Consider the following 25,573-nt stretch of genomic DNA (forward strand, 5'->3'; position numbering starts at 1 on the left):
GGATTGCTTAAAATTCCACCAATATTAAAATCCGATGTAAGCACCAGCACTTGCTGCACATTTTTCCAGACGTGGCTGAACGTTCTGTACTGCTCTCACAAGCATTTCATTTGGCACCCGGCCACACTCCTCCCGTCTGACCCAGAATGTGTCGTAAAAGGTTAGGTTTCTCTTGAATCCATGCTAATAGAGACTCCGCAAACTCCATTCTGATATCATAGTCCTCACATGACAGAGCTTGCACAAAGTGTGGTTTCCATGACCGAAAATTAATTTCCTTTAGCAACCGCTATACGGTCTCATAGGATACACCAGTTTCCCGCTGGTGCTGTCGAATGGATTTCTCAGGACTTCTCTGGAAGGCCTCAGTAGCGGCTGCTTTGGCCTCCTCTGTGATCACTGTTTTTGTTCGGCCAGCACCCCTTCTGTTGCGTAACTGAGCCAGTGCGAATCAAGTTGGCGTGAAGTCTCTTGATGGTCTTGTAGTCCAGCATCGCATTTTTTCCTTTCATCATTCTCCACCATCTCTGCACCATAATTGGGGACTGCCATACCTCTAGTCAAGCAGCAATTCGTGTTCCATCGTACACAGACAGTCTTGTGGCCCTGGTTAATGTTTTAAGATTTACACTACATTTTTCTGATTACATTAAATGTTTCGGACCGTACTGAGAACACAATAAAGTAAAATAAAATGACAGCTTCTTCTATGCTTTTAATGGTGTATAACACGGTACATTTTAGAGGTGGAATGGGTCACTTGATCTGATTGGTTTCGCTACAGTGTAATAAAAAGTTGGACATAAATATGGGTCGCCCTATATATAAACAAACCTCTAGTACAAACAGCATTTTTAACAATACATCGATCCCAGAGATATCAAGAATCTTTTCATTACATTATCATTGAATATTGAAATATGTATCACATACTTTCTATAGTTACTGCATTATTAGCGAGCTCGTGCAGAAAAAGGGCTGCCTTAAACATCAGTTTCCTAACATATTGCTAGTATAGGCCCTACTCCTCAATTGCCTTCTTTTTATTAATATTTACTACGTGTACATATGTAACTTTCACTTGTATTTGAAAATGTCTAAAAATGTTACAAATTTAATTCTTTAAAAAAAAATCATTTTCAGTAGTGTTATTGGTTCTGAATTTTGTTTCTCATTCCTTCAGTCAGTTCTTCAAATAGTATGTACAAAATGGTAAAGTAATAATAACAAACATATGTTTGTACCTTTATTAGTAACAGTTTGTATAATGAGATCCAGTATTGTACCTACTTCTTGCTCTCTGCTGTGTTATGCATCTATATAATTTATTCGGTTTTCTTTTTGTAATAATTTACTACAATTTTTGTAGAAATAAATGGCTTGATTTATTTACAGACGGAAGGCTTGATTATAATATTTCTATGTCAACTATTAATTACATGGTATACGGTAAAAAGGGCGTAAGCCATAATTGCAAGTTTTGAGTGGAGAGAAAGGAATATTTGATATGAGGACCAATATCATTACGATGGACTGGAAATCTGAGCTCTACTGTACATGATTACAGAAGATATGCCGTTTATACCATCTGAAGAAGGCCTACATTTTTTATATGCACATAGCGGTCATAATTGATAATTTCTGACTTACGCCCTCTTTACCGCGCACCATAGAATTATTTCCTAATCTATTATTTTTATTTGCGTTAATTATAAAGAAATTCAGTTCCCAAACATTTAGATACAAGTAATTCAGTTTTAATATAACAAATTAACATTTGTGAAGTAAACTCATTTTCCATAAGACTCTTTTGTCAAAGACTTATATGCAGGCCACTATTCAATTTAAAGAAAATTGTGTTCAATCGAGTGTGGAATAATAAAGTAAATCCCCAACATAATTAAGAAGGAAAGTCATAGGATAAATTGTATTTAAAATTTATAGAAATTGATGTCTCAGTTTCTCTTACCCTTTCTTTATATATTTCATTGCCAAAAAGAGTATTACATATTATTAACAACTGCAGTACGATGCGTTTATTTAAATGTTATTCTTGTCTTTCTTGATTATGGGACTTTCCGAAAGACCCTGAATTTAAATAATATTCTTTACTTCCAAATTTAATCTAAGAACTGAAGTTCATGTTCAGATTTTCTCTCAGTTCCGGGATATTCCATGTTCAGAAGAGTCTGTGAATTACAGTTACTGTCATCATTAACAGTGGTGTTATCAGTCCTATTCGTATCCCTTGAGTTCCAGATTTTTGTACGCATATCTCTGCATTTTTCTTGAGAAGAGCGTATGTTTTGGTGCTTTCTTCTTCATCTTTATCCTTCTGTGTTATGAATCCAAGAGCTTCATTCTGCAAAAATCAGGATGATAAAATCTACTTGCAATGCATATTAATGTTTAGGACTACTGTAACATAATTTTCATCAGCTAATAATGGCAATATTCATTTAGATTTTCATTTACATAGAATAAACCATTCTTACTGGCGTTTGTATCGTATGAGAACTAATTTTATAACAGATTTGACATTATGTGCAATATAATATTAATTATGTACTACAGTTTTAGGAAGGTTACATTGGTGTCGTAAATATACTGAAAATTATTTGATACGACTAACATATTTTTAATACAGTTTCAAGTGAAATAATTATTATTTTTTCTTGACAATTTATGCCCTATTGCTTCATTAAATCGTTTATTTATTTATTCGTTTATTCATTCATTACTGCACTTATTAATTACTTCATTCATTGATTCATTCGTCCATTCATTCCGTCGTTCATTGCCCCAGTCACTCGTTCGCTCGTTAATTGTCCAAGTCAATCGTTCCCTCGTTAATTGCCCCAGTCACTCCTTCGCTCGTTAATTGCCCCAGTCACTCGTTTCCTCGTTAATTGTCCCAGTCACTCGTTCGCTCGTTAATTGCCCCAGTCACTCGTTCCCTCGTTAATTATCCCAGTCACTCGTTCGCTCGTTCAATGAAACAGACACTAGTTCGCTCGTTAATTGCCCCAGACACTCGTTTCCTCGTTAAATGCCCCCGTCACTCGTTCCCTCGTTATTTGTCCCAGTCGCTCGTTCGCTCGTTAAATGCCCCAGTCACTCGTTCGCTCGTTAATTGCCCCAGTCACTCGTTCGCTCGTTCATTGCCCCAGTCACTCGTTCGCTCGTTCATTGTTCCAGTCACTCGTTCGCTCGTTAATTGCCCCAGTCACTCGTTCCCTCGTTAATTGCCCCAGTCACTCGTTCGCTCGTTAATTGCCCCAGCCACTCGTTCGCTCGTTAATTGCCCCAGTCACTCGTTCGCTCGTTAATTGCCCCAGTCACTCGTTCGCCCGTTCATTGTCTCAGTCACTCGTTCGCTCGTTCATTGCCCCAGTCACTCGTTCGCCCGTTCATTGCCCCAGTCACTCGTTCGCCCGTTCATTACCCCAGTCACTCGTTCGCCCGTTCATTGCCCCAGTCACTCGTTCGCTCGTTCATTGCCCCAGTCACTAGTTAGCATGTTAATAGCCCCAGTCACTCGTTCGCACATTCATGCCTCAGTCACTCGTTAGCTTATTAATAGCCCCAGTCAATCGTTCGCTCGTTCATTGCCCCAGTCACTAGTTAGCATGTTAATAGCTCCAGTCACTCGTTCGCACGTTCATGCCTCAGTCGCTCGTTAGCTTATTAATAGCCCCAGTCAATCGTTCGGTCGTTCATTGCCCCAGTCACTCGTTCGCCCGTTCATTGCCCCAGTCACTCGTTCGCCCGTTCATTGCCCCAGTCACTTGTTCGCTCGTTCATTGCCCCAATCACTAGTTAGCATGTTAATAGCCCCAGTCACTCGTTCGCACGTTCATGCCTCAGTCACTCGTTAGCTTATTAATAGCCCCAGTCAATCGTTCGCTCGTTCATTGCCCCAGTCACTCATTCGCCCGTTCATTGCCCCAGTCACTCGTTCGCCCGTTCATTGTCCGAGTCAATCGTTCGCTCGTTCATTGTCCCAGTCACTCGTTCGCCCGTTCATTGTCCCAGTCACTCGTTCGCCCGTTCATTGTCCCAGTCAATCGTTCGCTCGTTCATTGTCTCAGTCAATCTTTCGCTCGTTAATTGTCCCAGTCAATCGTTCGCTCGTTCATTGTCCCAGTGAATCTTTCGCTCGTTCATTGCCTCAGTCACTCGTTCGCCCGTTCATTGTCCCAGTCAATCGTTCGCCCGTTCATTGTCCCAGTCACTCGTTCGCCCGTTCATTGTCCCAGTCAATCGTTCGCCCGTTCAATGTCCCAGTCAATCGTTCGCCCGTTCATTGCCTCAGTCACTCGTTCGCCCGTTCATTGTCCCAGTCACTCGTTCGCCCGTTCATTGTTCCAGTCACTCGTTCGCCCGTTCATTGTCCCAGTCACTCGTTCGCCCGTTCATTGTCCCAGTCAATCGTTCGCTCGTTCATTGTCTCAGTCAATCTTTCGCTCGTTAATTGTCCCAGTCAATCGTTCGCTCGTTCATTGTCCCAGTGAATCTTTCGCTCGTTCATTGCCTCAGTCACTCGTTCGCCCGTTCATTGTCCCAGTCAATCGTTCGCCCGTTCATTGTCCCAGTCACTCGTTCGCCCGTTCATTGTCCCAGTCAATCGTTCGCCCGTTCAATGTCCCAGTCAATCGTTCGCCCGTTCATTGCCTCAGTCACTCGTTCGCCCGTTCATTGTCCCAGTCACTCGTTCGCCCGTTCATTGTTCCAGTCACTCGTTCGCCCGTTCATTGTCCCAGTCACTCGTTCGCCCGTTCATTGTCCCAGTCACTCGTTCGCCCGTTCATTGTCCCAGTCACTCGTTCGCCTGTTCATTGGCCCAGTCACTCGTTCGCCCGTTCATTGTCAAGTCATTCGTTCACTCTTTCATTGTCCCAGGCAATGGTTCGTTGTTTCAAGTTATTGCTTCACTACTCTTTCATTCTTTTAGTCTTTGAGTCATTCGTTCACTGTTGTAGTTACTGATTCATTCGTCCATTGCTTCAATCATTTATTTATTCATTTACTGCTTCAGTCATTCATTTGAAGTCTTTAATCGCTTGTTATTCGAAGAAACGAAATAAATCTTCCACTAAAAGTCGCTAACAATGCTGTACACATTACGGGATTTCGACACACAAATTAGTTCTGATAATTTATCTAATTCTAAGTAACTTGTCACTGCCTTAATTATCATAAAGCCTCAAACTATACAGAGCCACAAAATTATTACTGAATCTATTATTAAAAATATATAAAAGAATATTACCCTGAAAAGAAGGTCCAGTTTGTTATTGAATGGTTCGTATAGATGAAATATGCTCTCGTGGTGGCTATTAGTATAACCAAACCACTCGTCAAGTTCAAGCAGTGTGAGGTAGAGCTCCCTGTTCTCAATGTTGGATCTGGTGCCTCTTGCAATGACCTACAAGAAATATAAATTTGTCATATATTGTGCATATGAAAGTAACGCATACGTTCCCTACAGTCTTTGTTAATTGTTATATTCATTACCATTCGGTCATTACTGGAAATAATCAAATTGAGATATCAAATAAAACAAAAACAATTAAATAAAAGGATCATATAGATGGAATGAATAATGAAAGATTTTTCCAAAGTGATATTTGCTTATAGGTCTAGATTCTAGGAACTAGAGAAATGCTGAAAGTGATATTTGCTTATAGGTCTAGATTCTAGGAACTAGAGAAATGCTGAAAGTTCTGTTTAAACCGATATTCAGATCAAGTAGGCCTATAGCTAAATCTTGTAACAGGCGCCGGGAGTCTAGATCTCGTTGGTCGAAAGAAAGAAAACAATGTACCGGTACTGTATATATATTTTTACACAAACCAACATATGACATATTTTTTATAAAATAATTTTTACAATTAAATTGTATACGATTATTAATATTATAGAAATATTTTTAAATTAATTGCGTCATAAATTTTTTGGTTAGGCCTACTATTTACTTAGGTTCCAAGGCATATGCACAATTAGTATCAAGGTGAAAATATAGAACTATACGTACTATATAGGATAGACAGGGGCAAAATTGTGCACGAGACCAAGATCCGAATCTAGTTTTTTTCCTACTTCTCAGTGTGATGTTGCAGTCCTGCATTTCCAGTTGAGATGTCTTATGGTGGAAGAGTCAGACGTGTTATGTCAGTGATTTGTGCTTTCAAGCTTTGGATATATGAGATGAGTTACGTACTTTTTTGGAACTTTTGATCTAAAATATCTAAATATTTACAATGTAATTGACAGCTGTCTGCTCTAACAAAATCCCAAAGAATTATCAATACCTCATATGTAAGTACATAACCTAACTCACGCTTTAAGCTTAGTTGCGAGTGGAACAAACTGCTATATATGGCAGCTGATACCAGCAGTTTCGAAATCAGCGTCATGAGACAAAGATCAAACGAGCTAGGTGAGTCCGAGGTCCGCGTGCGTACCTTCACCCCATAAGGTTTCTCTTCTGTTCCTCTCGTTTTTTATACTGAACACGTAGGTTTATTGTATTTCCCACAGGTAGGCCTATTTACTTAATTTGTCACGTGCTTTTAGTTTTAAAGCGTTCTTGTTACGTACACTTAAATTAGTGTTGTTTTTGGCATCAGATATTTTTCCTGGCACTTGATTTTGATGTTTAATTTCTTTGTGCCTTTTTTATTTGCCACAGTTAATTACTTAATTTTCCACGTGTTTCCTAGTTTTAAAGTGTTTTTGCATTTAATTACTGTTATGCTAGTGTCATGTTTTGTCATATGATGGAGACGGTGTTGCTGTTGATGATATAATAAAACATTATACAAGTTATGAATGCCACTACCTGACAAATAAATACTATAATTCAACTCTAGTCTAAGTATTATAATAATAGTTTCTACATGTGTGAAATTTTGCCCCATAGTAATAGCACAGTCTAGTATATATAGTCACGAAGCTCAATAAGTATTAAATATGTATCCATAGATAGTTGCTAACCACTAGGATCGCTGCTATCGCCTCACCACAGACAATGCAATAGTAACATACGTTACAAGAGCGGTATGTTGACGTTTTCATGGTCGAGGAAAAGATTGAAAAAGCGAAACGTAGTTGAGCTTTTTTAATTTCCGAGAACATAAAAACAAACATACCGCTCGTGTATCGTACATTATTTTGTGCGAAGATCGTTTATTACATACCTGAAAGACGAATTTCTAATTAGTTGCAATGAAATCTCCATCTTGGTTTCTGTTTAATGACGGCAACTTCGGAAAACAAATATATCTATCTTCTACATTGTTCCTATAAAATGTTTTCTGTGTTTACTATACTCCAGTAGGCCGTGATATACGTCTGTCTCTTTTTTCCCCAGTCTATAAATGCGAACTTAAAACAAACGGTAAGGTTATGTAATGATTTATTTTTCATTTTAATATTTTAACAATATTATGTATATAACATATTGCAGTAATAACATCGGCATCTGGAATCTTGTCGATTTTTTTCACGACTTCCTTAATGTTACTTGTATCAGGAAAGCAATAAGTTTCGTGGAGTAGTAGACTTTACTTAATTTTTGCAAATACTTAAAAACAATAATTAACATTGCAATTTAGGTGAAATTGCAGTGGTAAGTTTCCAATTTATAATTATTACTATGTTAAACGTCTCTAAAAATAATATGTTAAAAGCCTAAAGCAGTAAAATGAATGTCGCGCTTAAGCGGTAAGAAGAGGGAAATTGTTATGTGTGTTACGTTGGGAATACTGAATGTGGTATTTCACACTTACCGCGTATTGGTTCTGTGCGGAAAACAAGCAAATACGCACGATCTCGCACAAAATAATACCTGCACAGTCTATTGTTCCTAGTACCCTCATAAACAGAAGCTTCGTGACTGCACGAGTATATACCAGACTGTGGCAATAGGAATTTTACGCCAGGCCTGCGACAAAGATCCCCTTTCTTCGTTTGTGACATTATTTTGAATATAATTTTAGCACATCATACAATCACTCTTCAACATACAGCATCATGTAATGTATGATTCTGGGTGTGCCGTGTACAATTTTTATTGTCATGTAACCTGAAAAGCAGCAGGGGAAAAAACAAAGAAGTGTTAAGTGCGCACCTTTGCTCCAGTCTACCCTACTGTAAGAATTAAGTGCATAGAGCGGATTTTGATATACCTGCTCACACAACATTTCAAATTACAGAAAATCAAGAATCATAATGGTAACAGTAGGCAAACGTTCTCAGTAGTTTATTTTTACATACATTTCGATATTTTATTAAAATAATTAACTGACCTCTCCTCCTGTAACCACAGCCAATGCACAGTTGTTATCCACATCTGCATCTAGAGAAAGTTTCCTGCCATCACGACACCATATTTTGTAGTTCTGCGCGAAGTCATGAGGTAGCGTATCATCTTCTGAAATATCGGTATGCCATGTTTTTATTATGCACATCGACACAAATAATAACTTAATTTCACATTTTACTACTTTCACAAGAGGCATTTCCTACTCAATAAGCCAACGTGACAGTATCTTTAACTAACAGATCTAATTCACTGTATATTAGTTTTCATATACAGAATGAACCGCAAGCAATATCATTAATTTCAGGAGGTTATTCTTCGAGATCTTTCAAACAAAAAAGTTTAATACAATTTTTCTCGTTTTTGTCTCCTTTTCGAAATAAAAATTGCTTTATATCAAATATTTCATAGCGTGTTTTGGGAAAGCCATTGATTTAATTCCCAATATGCTCAATTAGTTTAAGATAGCAGTGTATTATGATTATAAATTATTGAAAAAATTTGTTTTCTCCTTTAAATGTGCAGAAATTTTGTCCGACTAAATGTAAATTTTCGTTCTGAAAATTTTACAATGTTACATTTGTTTGGATGAAATTTCTGTACATTTAAAGGACAAAACTCATTTATTATCATAATACACTGCTCTCTTAAATTGATTGAGCATATTGAGAATTAAATCAATTGCTTTGCCAAAACACGCTATGTAATAGCCTATTTCATATAAAGCACTTTTTATATAAAAAAGAAAGAAAAACGAGAAAAATTGTATCAAACTTCTCTGTTTCAAATATCTCAAAGAACAAGCCCCTGGAATTACTTACGTTCACTCTGTATATGCCTGTAAGTCTCTTAGCCGTACAGCATAAAGTAGCATGTTATGTCATTACATAGAGTTATCAAAATCCGTGAAAGTTTACAAAGTCCTGCAATTTTGTTAGAAGTATAATAATAATAATAGTAATAATAATACTTACTTACTTACAAATGGCTTTTAAGGAACCCGGAGGTTCATTGCCGCCCTCACATAAGCCCGCCAGTGGTCGCTATCCTGTGCAAGATTAATCCAGTCTCTATCATCATATCCCACCTCCCTCAAATCCATTTTAATAGTATCCTCCCATCTACATCTCGGCCTCCCTAAAGGTCTTTTTCCCTCCGGTCTCCCAACTAACACTATATGCATTTCTGGATTCGCCCATACGTGCTACATGCCTTGCCCATCTCAAACGTTTGGATTTAATGTTCCTAATTATGTCAGGTGAAGAATACAATGCGTGCAGTTCTGTGTTGTGTAACTTTCTCCATTCTCCTGTAACTTCATCCCGCTTAGCCCCAAATATTTTCCTAAGCACATTATTCTCAAACACCCTTAATCTCTGTTCCTCTCTCAAAGTGAGAGTCCAAGTTTCACAACCATACAGAACAGCCGGTAATATAACTGTTTTATAAATTCTAACTTTCAGATTTTTTGACAGCAGACTGGATGATAAGAGCTTCTCAACCGAATAATAACACGCATTTCCCATATTTATTCTGCGTTTAATTTCCTCCCGAGTGTCATTTAGATTTGTTACTGTTGCTCCAAGATATTTGAAATTTTCCACCTCTTCGAAGGATAAATCTCCAATTTTTATATTTCCATTTCGTACAATATTCTGGTCACGAGACATAATCATATACTTTGTCTTTTCGGGATTTACTTCCAAACCGATCGCTTTACTTGCTTCAAGTAAAATTTCCGTGTTTTCCCTAATCGTTCGTGTATTTTCTCCTAACATATTCACGTCATCCGCATAGACAAGAAGCTGATGTAACCCGTTCAATTCCAAACCCTGCCTGTTATCCTGAACTTTCCTAATGGCATATTCTAGAGCGAAGTTAAAAAGTTAAGGTAATAGTGCATCTCCCTGCTTTAGCCCGCAGTGAATTGGAAAAGCATCAGATAGAAACTGACCTATACGGACTCTGCTGTATGTTTCACTGAGACACATTTTAATTAATCGAACTAGTTTCTTGGGAATATCAAATTCAATAAGAATATCATATAATACTTCCCTCTTAACCGAGTCAAATGCCTTTTTGAAATCTATGAATAACTGATGTACTGTACCCTTATACTCCCATTTTTTCTCCATTATCTGTCGAATACAAAAAATCTGATCAATAGTCGATCTATTACGCCGAAAACCGCACTGATGATCCCCAATAATTTCATCTACGTACGGAGTTAATCTTCTCAAAAGAATATTGGACAAAATTTTGTACGACGTCAACAAAAGTGATATTCCTCGAAAGTTACCACAGTTGGTTTTGTCCCCCATTTTAAAAATAGGTACAATTATGGACTCCTTCCATTGTTCTGGTACAATTTCCTTTTCCCAAATAGCAAGTACAAGTTCATAAATTTCGCTATATAATGCCCTTCCACCCTCTTGTATTAATTCTGCTGGAATTTGATCGATACCTGGAGACTTGTACTTTTTCAGATTTTCTATCGCAATTTCGACTTCTGAAAGCATGGGTTCGGGTATAAATGGCTCAGCAGTTTGTATTTCAATTTCGTCCCGATCATTTCTATTTGGCCTATGTACATTTAATAGTTGCGCAAAATAGTTTTTCCATCTGTTTAGGATTGATGGAGAGTCTGCAAGCAAGTCACCATTCTCATCCTTGATCGCGTATACCCTTATATAAATCTCGAATGTTTTTATTCTTACTATTTGTTTCTACCTCATTCAGTTTTTCCTTCAAGTAACCTCTCTTTTTATTCCTAAGTGTACGACTTGCTTCCCGTCTTTCATTGAAATAATTATCTCTCTTCTCCTCAACTGGATCCTGTAAGAATTTCAATTTTGCCTGTTTCCTTCTTTCTACTACCATGCAACAATCTTCATCAAACCACGGTTTCTTTTTCTTAGTTTCGTAATAACTACAATTTTGATACTATCTCTAATATTTTCCCACACGCTATTAACATCTAATTCTTTCTCAACTTCGTCGGAACTTTCTAAAGTGGCAAACCTATTCGAAATTTCGACCTGATAATTTTGCTTAGCTTCCTCGTCTTTTAATTTCAAAATATTGAATTTAGTAATATTAACTTGTTGCTCTACTCGCTTGGCTACTGATAATCTTTCTCTTAATTCTCCAATCACCAAATAATGGTCAGCATTACAGTCTGCACCCCTGAAAGTTCGAATATCTACTATATTAGTATGTCTCCGTTTATCTATCAAAATGTGATCTATTTGGTTGTGTGTCAATCCAACTGGAGAAGTCCAAGTATATTTATGTATATCCTTATGGGGGAATGTTGTACTTTTGACAATTAAATTTTTCGATGTGGCAAAGTTGACTAATCTAACTCCATTGTCACTACTAATTGCGTGTAGGCTCTCTTTTCCAATAGTTGGTCTAAAAATATCCTCCCGTCCTACTTTAGCGTTGAAATCCCCCAAAAAAATTTTCATGTGATATCTAGGGAACTGATCAAAAGTATGTTCCAATTCCTCATAGAACCTATCCTTTGTATGGTCGTCTTTCTCTTGTAGGGGCGTGAGCATTTATAACTATGATGTCGCACCATCTACCCTTAAGTACTAAATATGATAACCTGTCACTGATAAATTCGACCTTTTTTACTGCTGATTTTATTCTTTTATGAACAAAGAATCCGGTTCCTAATTGGTGATTATTGTTTCCTTCCCCATAATACAAGTAATCTCCTATTTGTGATATGCCATTCCCATCTAACCTAACCTCTTGTACTCCCACGAAGTCTATTCTATATCTAGCTAGTTCTTTTGCTACTAATGTTACCCCTCCTGTTCTATAAAGACTAGTTACGTTCCAAGTGCCAAATCTCATAACCTTATTCCTTTGCTGTGGTCGTGCCAGAGAATCAGTCCTATTCCGAGGCTTATTGTAGGGATTCGTAACAAGCTGTTTTTCACGGTGATGGGTTGTTAGCACTTCGCCCAACCCCCAAGCTGGAGGACCACCCCTTATCGGCTGTCCACGACTGCTTATTCAATATATTCGCAGCTACCCTCCATATCTGGAGGCCGTCTCCTCTATCCGCAACCTGAGGACGCGCCATGCCGTGGTGATAGGGACCCACAAATAATAATAATAATAATAATAATAATAATAATAATAATAATAATAATAATAATAATAATAATAATAATAAAGGTAAAAAGGTAAACGTATCCCCGTAACATGCCATGAAGGCACTTGGGGGGCATGGAGGTAGAGTCCCATGCTTTCCATGACCTCGGTACTAGAATGAGGTGGTGTGGTCGGCACCACGCTCTGACCGCCTTTTACCCCCGGGAAAGACCGGTACTCAATTTTATAGGAGGCTGAGTGAACCTCGGGCCCGTTTTGAAAGTTTGGCAACGAGAAAAAAATCCTGTCACCACCTGGGATCGAACCCCGGACCTTCCAGTCCGTAGCCAGCTGCTCTACCAACTGAGCTACCCGGCCGCCATATTAATAATAATAATAATAATAATAATAGTAGTAGTAGTATTAGTAGTAGTGGTGGTGGCGGCGGCAGCGGCAGCAGCACCAGCAGTAGTAGTAGTAGTAGTAGTAGTAGTAATAGTAGTAGTTTATTATTAATATTATTATTATTTTGTTTATAAAAGAGTGAGGTTTATTTTTGCAGAAACTCGTGTTTCAGTTGTTTCACTATAGTTGCTATGGTGAATAAAATAAATGAATAAATAAATGGCAAGTGAAACTATTCTCGGGTGAGTTGATGTTGTTTTTTTTTTGTTTCGTTTTGTTTTGTTTTTTTTTTAATTCATACCAGAAAATAATGGTTTTTACTGAGAAGAATCAGAACTTTTAATGGATTGTGGTATAGACGCTGTAATTTGTGGAAACTTGGAAAAAAAAATTAAAGATGCCGGTTCGATGGCAGATAAAAAACGTTTTAACAGACCGAAGCCCGTACAAAACGATATGGATACTTAAATGCTTTTATAATAAGTCCAGGCAATAAGACAAAATGTAACAGCAATGTGAATCAAGTTGGGAGGCTACAGCAGATGAAGTCATTTTTCATTGAACAGAATTTCAATATTTTTAAGTACGGTACTTAAATTGAACTTTACATGATACTTAATGACTCTGTGATCAAAATAAATCCGTTGCGTGAAAGCTTATAGAGGACCATCAGCCAACTGTTAGCTATACGTGTATAAGTTTCAGCAGAGGTAAAGGATCATCCAACCAGTACGCGAGTACCGTATGGTTACCATGATGATCAATGTAGTCGTTACAACTGGCTTGTAAAACCAAATTTCGTCTCACTGTAGCGCTCCAAATAAATGAAGGAAAAACTAAAAAGGTGGGTGCTCCTGTCATGGCCATGTTCCTGATATGGTCACCCCCCTATTGTGAGTTAATTAACCAAAAAATTCCGCTAAATTGCAGCAACATCCAGTGAAAGGGCATCCTGGTATGTCACTTGATCGTTTTCCATCCAGTCAGGTTGAGCAATATGGCGTCAGTTGCCTGTTTTGCGGTTTTCATGTGACCTCTTCTTATTTTTCTCTGGTAAGTCTCCTTTGTTTTATGCATGTTTTTCAAAGACTTGTTTCATGCAAACCATCGTACTCCATTCAGTTTTTAATGTTCTGTTGATTGGTGTCGTAGTTGATGGCGTATCTTTTACGAGATGTTCATAATCAAACGATTTTCGTGAAAGCTTACCTGCTCCTGATAAGGCCATATCAAATGCACCATGGCCATATCAAATGCACCATGGCCATATCAGATGCACCATGGTCATATCAAGTTCATTTCACTTTTATTTTTTCACCTGACAAATTTACATGTCTTATAGCTGGGATTACGCAAAAGTTTTGTATTTTAAGAAAAACAACTTAATTTTTTATGGAAAAACCTGTTTTGACTACACTTTTGAATTATAAAAAAGATTATTAAGTGTCATTTTTATTCATTTTACACCAAAATTATTTAATTTTAACACAACTGCGCTATCGAACTGAAAACAATCACGATTTGTAGAACATGGAACAAGGGTGGCCATATCATGTGCACATGTTCCTCATATGGCCACTAGGTAGAATTTTGGAATTTGGGACTTTTTGGACACTTAAAGCTATTTTTATTGGGAAAAGAAATTGTTTTAAGAAAGTCCATTAGACTGAGAACGAGTAAGAAAAAGGTGGTTTACATTTTTTTTTCAAAACGGCGGCTAGAAAAATTCTCAAACCTTAGCATGGCCATATCAGGGACACCTACCTTATATGATTATTGGTAACAAAAAAAAAAAAAACAAAACAAAAAACAAAATAGAGACCTAACACAAATAACGCACTTAAATATTAACCAATATAAATTTCAGAGGGTCTCTAGTAGCCTAGTTTTGTGAATATTGACTCCTTAATTAGTGATAGCAACAACATCAGTGTAGAAATTGAAAGAAGAATTCAAAATGGCAATAAATCATATTTTGGATTATTGAGGCATTTTAAGTCGAAGATTCTCACAAGGGAAACGAAATGTAATCTCTATGAAACCTTGGTTAAAATAGTGCTAATATATGATAGTGAAACAATGACCGTATACAAGTACGATAGCCTATATCAAGACTGAGATCATTTGAGCCGTTCAGAGCAGAAGTGCTGTAAATCAAAAATGGGTAATGAGGGTTAAAGTAAACATTCTGTAAAATACAGCGCAAAGTAGCAATTAGCATTCAATTTATTTAAGCTATTAGTAGTCAGTGGATAGCAAGAAGGACATATTAATTGCTACTTTGCGCTGTATTTTACAGAATTTTTACTTTAAACCTCATTACCCAATTTTGACTTACACCATTTTTGCTCTGAACGGCTCATTTGAAACCAGGATATTAAGGAAAATATATGACCTAATACATGATAAAGGAAAATGGCGTGTAAGGTATAATTTTGAGCTTTACCAACTATATACCTTCTGATGCGGTTACAACAATTAAAGTGTCGAGACTACGGTGGGCAGGGCATGTACAAAGAATGACAGAATACGAGAGATACCCAAGAGAGTTATGGAAAATAAATTTGAGGGAAGAAGAGGTGTGGGAAGGCCGAAACTGAAATGGATGGAGGGATGGAGTTTTGGAAGACTTCAGAAGGTTAAGAATCAAAGGATGGCGGCTGGTTGCCAGAGATAGAGAAGCCTGGAAGAGGATTCTAAGGGAAGCCGAGGCTCATAATGGGCTGTTGTGCTGCTGCTGATGATGATGTAGCTCTCCAAATTCATCACGATGCTGGGTGGACACCGGTTCCATACACAGGACAAAATTTCATAAGAAAATTTTTACTCTGATGGACCCCAGTCAACGCTTATTCCGTAACACTAGGCCAAGGCATGACGCCCTAAAATAATGTCTATTTTTATCCCACTTCTAAGTTTTGATGGTGATGTCTGATAAGAGACAGTTGTTATCTTGCGATTATACGTTGTTTAAAATCCAACAGCCTTAGATTTGGGTTATCGGATAAGAAGTTATGTTGGCTTTTTATGTGCCCCTGCATACATAACGCCGCTTAAACCAGTTTCGCTTCTTCTACAAGTTTTATCAAATTTATTTAAATCTTTCAGAATCTGTGCAACAAACTTACTAACAAGAAAAGTTATACAGAATATCTCTGAAGTACTCCAACAAACTCTGGGAGGTGATTCTCCACACAAAGTGAATGAAACATTTCCATATACGCATATGTTCATAACCGAAGTATTTCAGATCTAGAGCCCTTCCTTATGTAGAATCCCTCAGAACAGACGTTCGAAATGCGATCCTTTCATTTTAATAAAGACTTGGGCATGATACTGTATTAACTGTTGTACACTAAGCAACATTGCATTCGTTTGGGAAATGGTTGAACATGCTTAAAAATATAGGCTACTGTTGCAAAGTTTCCACATCAACCACTGGGATACCATAAACATTTTAGGAGGCCACGCCTGAATTCTCACAATAAGGAGCCGCACTCTGACGGCCCTGAATGCTAGTAGTCGTTTTATATTTAGTCATGCTTTTCATAATACTGAAATATGTAGTGTTACATAATCTGACTGAAAAACATAGCATTCTTTATTATTGCAATTCTATGGAAATTACATTTTAAGGCTAGGAGACAAATTTCGACAGAATATGCAAAAAAAAAAAAAAAAAAAAAAAAAAAGATGGTAACAATTATTGGCGTTGTTGATTTAAAGACATGTAAGTTTAATCACAGTAGATAATAGCAATGCAGATGTACAGTAGTGGCAAAAAAACCGGACCGACCCTTGTAGCTGATTACAGAGCCGTGTTCACAGTGACAGCACGATAGACTGGTAACTAAGATTTTCGTGGTTCGAATCCTGCCTGGGAAAGAAACTTTTTTTTGTAAATCAAGATTTCAGGTATAACTCCCTGTAAAGTTGATTTGAATAATTTCGAGGGAAAAATTGTTCCGGAGCCGGGTATCGAACCCGGGACCTTTGGTTTAACGTACCAACGCTCTACCACTGAGCTACCCGGGAACTCTAACCGACACCGATCCAATTTTTCCCTCTATATCCACAGACCTCAAAGTGGGCTGACAACCGTCAAGCAACCAACTTCGAGTGCACACTAACTCTGTGTGACTTAAATTGTGGTTTTCTGTTAACGAACAGTGACGTGTATTATGCAAATCAAGATGTCAGGTATAACTCCCTGTAAAGTTGATTTGAATAATTTCGAGGGAAAAATTGTTCCGGAGCCGGGTATCGAACCCGGGACCTTCGGTTTAACGTTGGTACGTTAAACCAAAGGTCCTGGGTTCGATACCTGGCTCCGGAACAATTTTTCCCTCGAAATTATTCAAACTTTTTTTGTTCCTTATTCAAATTTATTCCAAATACTTTTCGATTGCAGCGATATTTTACTACTTAATTAACTTATTATTCCCAGAACACGAATTTTACCAGCTTATTTTCTAATGGCTTTCGAAATGGGCTACGTCAGCAGTCGAAACTACAACAATTTCAATAGATTACTCGCTATCTTGTGAATGCGGGCGTGTCATGCGCAGTGGCTCATTTCGGGGATTTTGATTATTCCGTCGGTTCGGTTTTTTTGCCACTACTGTATATCTGTAGTGATTATGTTTTCTTTTAACAATTGATACTCACGTAATATTGTTGAAAGGTTGTATGCATTGATAAATGCTACATCTGCTACACCAGTTCCCAAACAACGCAGTGCACCCACATCGCCATAGAATTTGTTCTTAGTTGTAGCATCACAGCTGTTTTCAATTGTGCTTTCACTTGAGAATGGGGCAACTACGGACACAAAGCAATGAATTAATGCTTGAAATATAACATTCAGTGTTAATAATTTCTAAGACAGTATAAGTTAAATTATTTATACGGAATTGATTGCAGCTGTAAGAACAGAGAAGAGTGTGTACGTAGGTGTTAGAGATGAACAACGATCGAGAAAACGAAACTAACAGCGCCCGCAAAGCCGAGAATCCGCACGACAATGTTGTATTACGTCGCGTCCTTGGCGTAAAGACTTCAGAGTCTTCCGAGACTCGATATTGATCTTCTTCTGAAGTCCCGAAGTCAAGTAGCCTTCAATCGCCACAGTTGTTTATACCTGACCGAACTTTTATCTACTTTGTGCAACTGTTATATATGTATAAACAATCAAGTAGCCTATTTGAAACATCTCTACCGTTCAGTTTATAATAATCCGCTCCCCAGTCTATATTTAGTTACTAGGCCCGTATTAAAAGGCTAGGAATTTTCTTTTCATATGTTTAAGATCAAGTGTGCAATCTCAAGTAAAAAGATACTGTCATATTTTATGTTTCTTAGAAATGCAAATTTATTTGAGAATTATTTTTTTTCTATTTATATAACCTAGGTAATATCATATAATGGAACTAGAACATTTTGATAACTAAGATACTGTTCTGTTTTGTTTTTTTGTCTTCTTTAAACATTTATGTTATTTATTTCAATTATGTATGTTATTCAAAGTTACGAAATCTTTCCACGCCGACCAAATGCTATTTCGAGAAGCGAACGAGAATGACGAGCCGAGACTCGAAAGACAAATGCAGCAAACACAGCGAGCGAGAGCGGCAGTTAGTTTTGTTCATCTCTAGTAGGTGTATACACAGTGACTAAACATAGATGCTAAGATCGTTTGTTACATCATTATTGATTGACATTTGCACCATACCTTAATAAAATTACACTAGCGCTTTTACAGTAAAATATAAGCTCATGTTTAACTAGTGATTCTTAAAATTATATCAGAGCTGTACTAGTACTTTTCATGCAGTGAACCAGTGATTTTAATGGTATAAACATTTAACAATATCAAAAAGAAATTTAATGTTCATTTATTTAATGATTTCACTTACAGTTCTCAGTGTCACTGTTACGGAAAGCGTCACTACAGAGAGCACAGAGATCACTACGAGTGTCATTGCCTCTGACATTTAGAAGTCTGTTCTTGGCTCCAGGCGCACACACAGATGAGAAGAATTCTCCCAGAGAATCATCATAAGCACACACATTAGGCCCTGATAGTGATGAACCTCTGATTGCTTCCACAAACGAAATCCAAGCTGTTGGGCAATATAATAATAATTAAGAATAGCACATTAATACACACAATATAATTATGACTACATGTACAGTACATTTTTCCATTTTACGATTTACTGTAATTAATTTCTAAGCAACATTAAACCACACCATTTGAATCTAAAATTATATGAATTGAAGAACATATTAAACTTATTATGTTACAAAACCTTCTTACTTTGAGTATGTGTGAAAGTTGAAAACTGCCATCATGCAAATTATAAATTTCATCTCGTTTTAATTAACTCTTATTAAGTTGTGGTCAACAAAATTAAACATATTTGTTGTTAAAAGATAAAGAATGGATGATTATTATAGCATTTTTCGTGCTGATTTCAAATCTGTTTTCAAAAGTTTTCTATCACCCAAGGGTTTTGAGTAATTATATGAAATGTACTTCAGACTTTTCTAATATTGATATCTTGCAACATTTTATCTAAAATCATATTTATTTACCTAAAATGTGTGTGAAATAGATTTTAGGCTATACTCCGCTTGAAAAACATTTCTTTTGAGTGTCCAGGAGTAGTCTGATAGAATATTTGGGCTTCATTTTTTCTGGTAGCGCCTTTCCATTTCAGAAAAATCGTGATGAAAACGCTCCCATGTTCGTCCCTCACTACCCGAAGGTTTTGAGTGGAAAAATAGATGAGAATCAAGAAGTTATTTTGAGAGATACATTCCTAGTTCTGAATCAGCTCGCTGACAAATTCTCTATAATCTTCTCATCTGTAGTTCCTAGAAAGTAACAGTCTGTTGAATGATCCTTAGGTTCCGGTCATATCATTGGAAGTGGAAAAGGCGTATGACGGGATCCTTGTAGCCAATCAGTTAGGCTAATAGAATTTCACGGAGCACAACAGATTTCAGGGGCCCAGTTCCTGTCCTCATCTATTTTGCAATGAAAAGAACACTCGTAAGCTCTTTTAACTAGTGTAGCTAAAATTCACTTGTGCTTTCAAAGTGAATTAACCACAAACGTAACAAAAATTATTTGTGACTTGTTACACAGTATTTCGAGGTATGTTTCACTTTACAAGATACATACTTTTATCACATTTAAAATTAGGACAAAGAAAAAAAGGGTTGTGAAACTTTTTTCATAATTGTAAGTTCCAACTCAACTGAGAATTAATACTAACTTTGGCAGTCTTATAAGGAATAAAATTAAATTTTATGAATTCTGACTTCGCAGGCAACAGCGATCTAAAGTTATAAGTCAATTGTTAAAATATTAAAATGAAATATTTGAAATATTTTCTTTCCATTAGCATGTTAAGGAGTGTATACAGCAATAAAAATAAATCAATTTTTCTAAAATTACAAAAAATGGTGGGTGGTAGAAAAATTCCGACTTCATTTTTAGAATCAGCAGATGACATTACATAAGAAACAGCAGAAATTGTACATTTAACAAAATCATTGTTGACCAGTATAATTTAATAGTCTTTAATAATTTTATATCGTGTGTGCAATGCACCGATGCCATCTCACCAAGTAGCATCTCACTATTGCTATTCCATCGACACTAAATAGTCTAGTAGTTGATACAGTATTGTTGAATAACCAACTAAAAAGTGACGGAGGATTTATAAAATTCCTTGGATTGCGTGAAACTTCTTTATTCTTGGTAACGTAGTATTTAATTTTTATGTTACATAAGTGTGGACAGGATTAAATAAATACCACCACAGATAGGATGAGTACATTCTATCCAATAATGATATAAAGAAGCGAAACGAACCAGGTGAGAAACCACAAGGCACAAACTTCACCTTACATTTCTGCTTCCATGGTACCACGAGTTACATCAGAGTAAACCTTTCGTATCAAAACGTTACAAATTCGTTCCCTTTGTAGGTTGAATGTAGATGTTTCACGTGAGAACTTATAAATCATAATTTTTAACATCATTGAATTGATTTCAGAAAGCGTGGGGAGTTCTGTTAAGCATATATTTGACTTCTGGGTAAAATTACGTTAACATCCTGGTTTTACAGTAAATCCTAATCCCCCTCTTTCCTATGCCAGTTTCCGAACACACTATAGTCAGTCTACACTTTTAATTGGTTATTTAACGACACTGTACCAAATGGTAAGTTATATACTGCTTGTGGAATTGGTGAGATGAGACAGAGATTTCGCCATGCGATTACTTGACACTGGCCTTACAGTGGAAAAAATCTCGGGGTACTGCTCAGCCAGGCAATCATTCCAAGAAGCATTCGAACTCATGCTCCAGCGCAGTCTCGGAATTCCCCATTTGTATTTTGTGTAATATATTTCATAATGTCAAAGTGAGAGTCCAAGTTTATGGTTGTGAAACTTGGACTCTCACTTTGAGAGAGGAACATAGGTTAAGGGTGTTTGAGAATAAGGTGCTTAGGAAAATATTTGGGGCTAAAAGGGATGAAGTTACAGGAGAATGGAGAAAGTTACACAACACAGAACTGCACGCATTGTATTCTTCACCTGACATAATTAGGAACATTAAATCCAGACGTTTGAGATGGGCATGGCATGTAGCACGTATGGGTGAATCCAGAAATGCATATAGAGTGTTAGTTGGGAGGCCGGAGGGAAAAAGACCTTTAGGGAGACCGAGCCATAGATGGGAAGATAATATTAAAATGGATTTGAGGGAGGTGGGATATGATGATAGAGAATGGATTAATCTTGCTCAGAATAGGGACCAATGGCGAGCTTACGTGAGGGGCGGCACTAAACCTCCGGGTTCCTTAAAAGCCAGTAAGTAAGTAAGTAAGTATATTTCATAATGTATAAAACTTAATATGGAATTATTCTAGTGAAAATAGACATGAAATTACAGAATTTATCGTTCATGGACAATAACGTATTTACGCTTTGGTCAATCCGGACCATGGCCGGGGCAGCAAAATTTACATTTATAGGCTACTTAACCTGGTAGATGATAAAAACTAGGTACTATATTTAAAAAACGAACGACTCGTAAATTAATTATAGTGTCATCTTCCAAACGTGTTTCAGACCAAGTGATCTGTTACGACAGTCATGTCAAAAGACGCCCATAGGCGCAAGCGCGTGCTTTAGACCTCAAGAGAGACTAAGCGCTTTACAACGGAAAGGAAAGAGACAGACGAAAGAGATGTTATATGCCGCTTGGTCGAGCTATATGCAGGGTTGGCCAGCACTGATTCAATATATAAAGGGAAGAGAACTGGTTAAAACTTTATCCCTGTTAATTTTTAGATTTGTCTGAGTAGTATAAGTGCATTATAAGAATGCAATTTTTAATTTTAATGCTCATTTTTCACAAGTTTTCTCTTTTATTCAAAAGGAATATTTTCTCAACTCTTTTTACAGAAAAGTGAAATTTTCAGACATGTTTATTTAGTAGTCTTACAGGTACTGAAACATTGTTTTCGTAAATCTAATATATGTCGTAATTACTGAAGATAGTGTATTGAAAATTTTGAAAATATTCGCATGGAAAATGTTTGTAAGGAAATGAATTAACAAAGCAACTACTGTCACAACATAAACAAAAGCTATGTGCTTATGTGTTGTAAAAACGTCAGCTCTATAGCTTCAGCAACTTTCTAGAAAATAATTTTATGTTCTGATGATAGGAATTTGAGCATCAATATCACCTTAAAAGCATAATGCGATATGAGTTTTATTATGCAATATTAGTTACAGTTAAAACATATATCTAGGTAACTTTGCTTTGTACTATAATATTGTTTTGATTAGTTTATTGATTACATTTATAAGGCTAAAAATACTATCAATTCCAACTTATCATGTCATACTCAATCTCTTTTTTTTTTCTTTTTTTTTTGGGGGGGGGATATCACTTTCTTTATGAATGATGTGTTTCACCCACTTAGTACAATATAGTTGTACTACTATGGAATTTATGTGAATATTCCTTCTTTACTCTTTATTGTATTATTAACGTTTAAAACACAACTGCAATATTAAGAAATTAGTGTTAGTACTTTTTTTTACAGATAATATAGATAATATAAAACAGAAAGTAATCATATAAAAATAACGACATAAAATTTCTCGTTCCGTTTGAAGTTTGTGCACCACTGTTTTCTTAATCCAACAGACTGCTTATTCATATACATAATCCTTCCTCATTCCATACCTAGCGCTTGATGCCCTCGCACGACGTCGTCAGAATAATACGCTTGCTTTGACATCACTGTGTTAAGGTTTCACAACAGCTCATAATTATCTTTGTCAGCTGATTTATAGATCTTCTTCCATGAGAGACAATCCATTTCAAAATTAGATCGACATAGCATTTATGTCACTTATGGGATTAAAAGTAGTCTGGCGGAAATAATCCTCACAACTGCTATTGTATATTTTGTGTGAGCGTTTAGTCTACTTGGGAAAGGAAAATATAGGCTTTCTAATTGGTTGAAGTAGGAAATATACAGCATTCTATAGGTTGAATAAAAACGACTGCTTTAACCTCCTTAATAACTTATACTATCGCAGTCACAGACGCCGGCTTTCAAAAATCTTTAGATATAGTTACTCCCTAAAAATGGTTCTATAAACCACTATAATACGTCAAGTTATTCTGGTAGTTAATGAGCTTTTAAACACTACTGCTGCTGTTAATGCTGCTGCTAATGCTGCTGCTACTGCTGTTACCACTACCACTACTACCACCACCAGCACCACTACCACTACTACTACCACCGCTACTACCACCATCACTACTACCACTACTACTACTACTACTACTACTACCACCACCACCACTGCTACTACTACTACGGTACTACTACTACTGCTGCTGCTGCAACCATCACTACTACCACTACTACCACCACCACTACTACCACTACTACTACTATCACTACTATTACCACCACTACTACTACTATCACCACTACTATTACTACTACCACTACTACTACTACTACTACCACCACTACTACTACTAATACTGCTGCTACTGCCATCATCACTACTACTACAACAACAACTACTACTACTACTACTACTACTACTACTACTACTACTACTACTACTACTACTTCACTACATTCCCTAAGTCGGCGTCTATGATCACAGTGTGGACTGGTTAAGGAGGGTGAAGCAATTGTTCCTTATTCAACCTATAGAAGCTATTACGTGGTATATATATATATATATATATATATATATATATATATATATATATATACAGGGTGTTTAAAAATACGGGGTATAATTTGAGGTATGTATTTCCCACATGTAGACAATCAATATAGTTCATTACAACATGTGTCCGGAAATGCTTCATTTCCGAGTTATGGCCTTCACAACATTGAAATTCACCGGAACGTTTTTCTTTCCGCATTACATTGTCATTACAGAAGATGTTCAAAATGTCCACCTCCTGCTTGAATACAGACCTCACATCGATGTCTCATTGACCTGCGAACACGATCCCAAACTCCAGGAGTATTGTGTATGTCCTCAGAACATGCCACAATTCGATTCCGAAGGGATTCCAAATCAGGCACCGGAGACGAATAAACCAATGATTTTAAATGGCCCCACAAGTAGAAATCGAGAGGGTTCAGATCAGGTGAGCGTGGAGGTCAAGCAATTGGGCCACCTCTACCTATCCATCGATCAGGAAACCTTCGATCCAAGTACCGGCGAGCCGTACGAATGAAGTGTGCAGGAGCGCCATCATGCAAGAAGTGAATGTGTTGACGATTGATCAGTGGAGTGTCTTCTAAAACATGAGGTATGGTGTTTTCCAGGAAGTTTGTGTACGCCTGCCCGTAAGTCTGTTTACAAGTACATGGGGTCCAACTAATCGATCACCAATGATACCGGCCCACATGTTGAGGGAGAACCGCACCTGGTGATGAGATGGAACAGTTGCACGTGGGTTTTCATACGCCCATACATGCTGATTGTGGAAATTTGTTATGCCATCTCGTGTGAACTGTGCTTCATCTGTAAATAATACTAAGGCAGGAAAGTTCGGTTTTACACCACACTGCTGCAAGAACCACTGACAGAACCTAACTCGTGCAGGGTAATCTGCTGGTGACAGGGCCTGTACACGTTGCAAATGATAAGGATACAATTGATACTCTTTCAACAGTCTCCAGACAGTCGTATGAGGAACAATGACTTGCAACGCTACCTTCATGTGCTGATAGAAGGAGTCATGTTCACAGCCACCAGAATCTCCTCCTGTACTTCTGGAGTTGTAGATCTTGGTTGTCCTCTTCCCAAACCAGGAGAGTTAAATTTTCCATACTCGCACAGACGGTAATGGAGACGTACAAATGTCTTCCGATCTGGACATTGTCGCTGTGGGTACCTCTCCTGGTACAAACGACGAGCCAGCGCAGCATTGCCGTCCGCCTTACCGTACATGAAGTGTATCTCTGCCAGCTCTTGATTTGAATACATGTCGCACAGTCTAACGCCTACACAACACTGAATGTAACCTTCGCCTCGGAATGAACTGTCAGAGTGCCCTCTTAATGTCTCCTTTGACGGCAACGACCTGCGGAAAGAAAAACGTTCCGGTGAATTTCAATGTTGTGAAGGCCATAACTCGGAAATAAATCATTT

General features: G+C 37.3%; 1 protein-coding gene across 1 annotated transcript in view; it reads right to left on the reverse strand.

Annotated features, from left to right (window-relative positions):
• Positions 1 to 1,213: 1,213 nt before the first annotated feature.
• LOC138705141 (transferrin-like) overlaps positions 1,214 to 25,573 on the reverse strand; it is a 70,538-nt gene continuing 46,178 nt past the window's right edge. Inside the window, exons 11-15 of the mRNA XM_069833802.1 lie at positions 18,757 to 18,963; positions 17,510 to 17,662; positions 8,313 to 8,437; positions 5,273 to 5,428; positions 1,214 to 2,362 (exon numbers count right to left, since the gene is read on the reverse strand). Coding sequence (XP_069689903.1) covers positions 2,180 to 2,362; positions 5,273 to 5,428; positions 8,313 to 8,437; positions 17,510 to 17,662; positions 18,757 to 18,963 — 824 coding nt within the window. The 3' untranslated portion in view covers positions 1,214 to 2,179. The remainder of the gene's footprint in view (positions 2,363 to 5,272; positions 5,429 to 8,312; positions 8,438 to 17,509; positions 17,663 to 18,756; positions 18,964 to 25,573) is intronic.

Source organism: Periplaneta americana, chromosome 8 (genome assembly GCF_040183065.1).
Source record: "Periplaneta americana isolate PAMFEO1 chromosome 8, P.americana_PAMFEO1_priV1, whole genome shotgun sequence".
NCBI lineage: Eukaryota > Metazoa > Arthropoda > Insecta > Blattodea > Blattidae > Periplaneta > Periplaneta americana.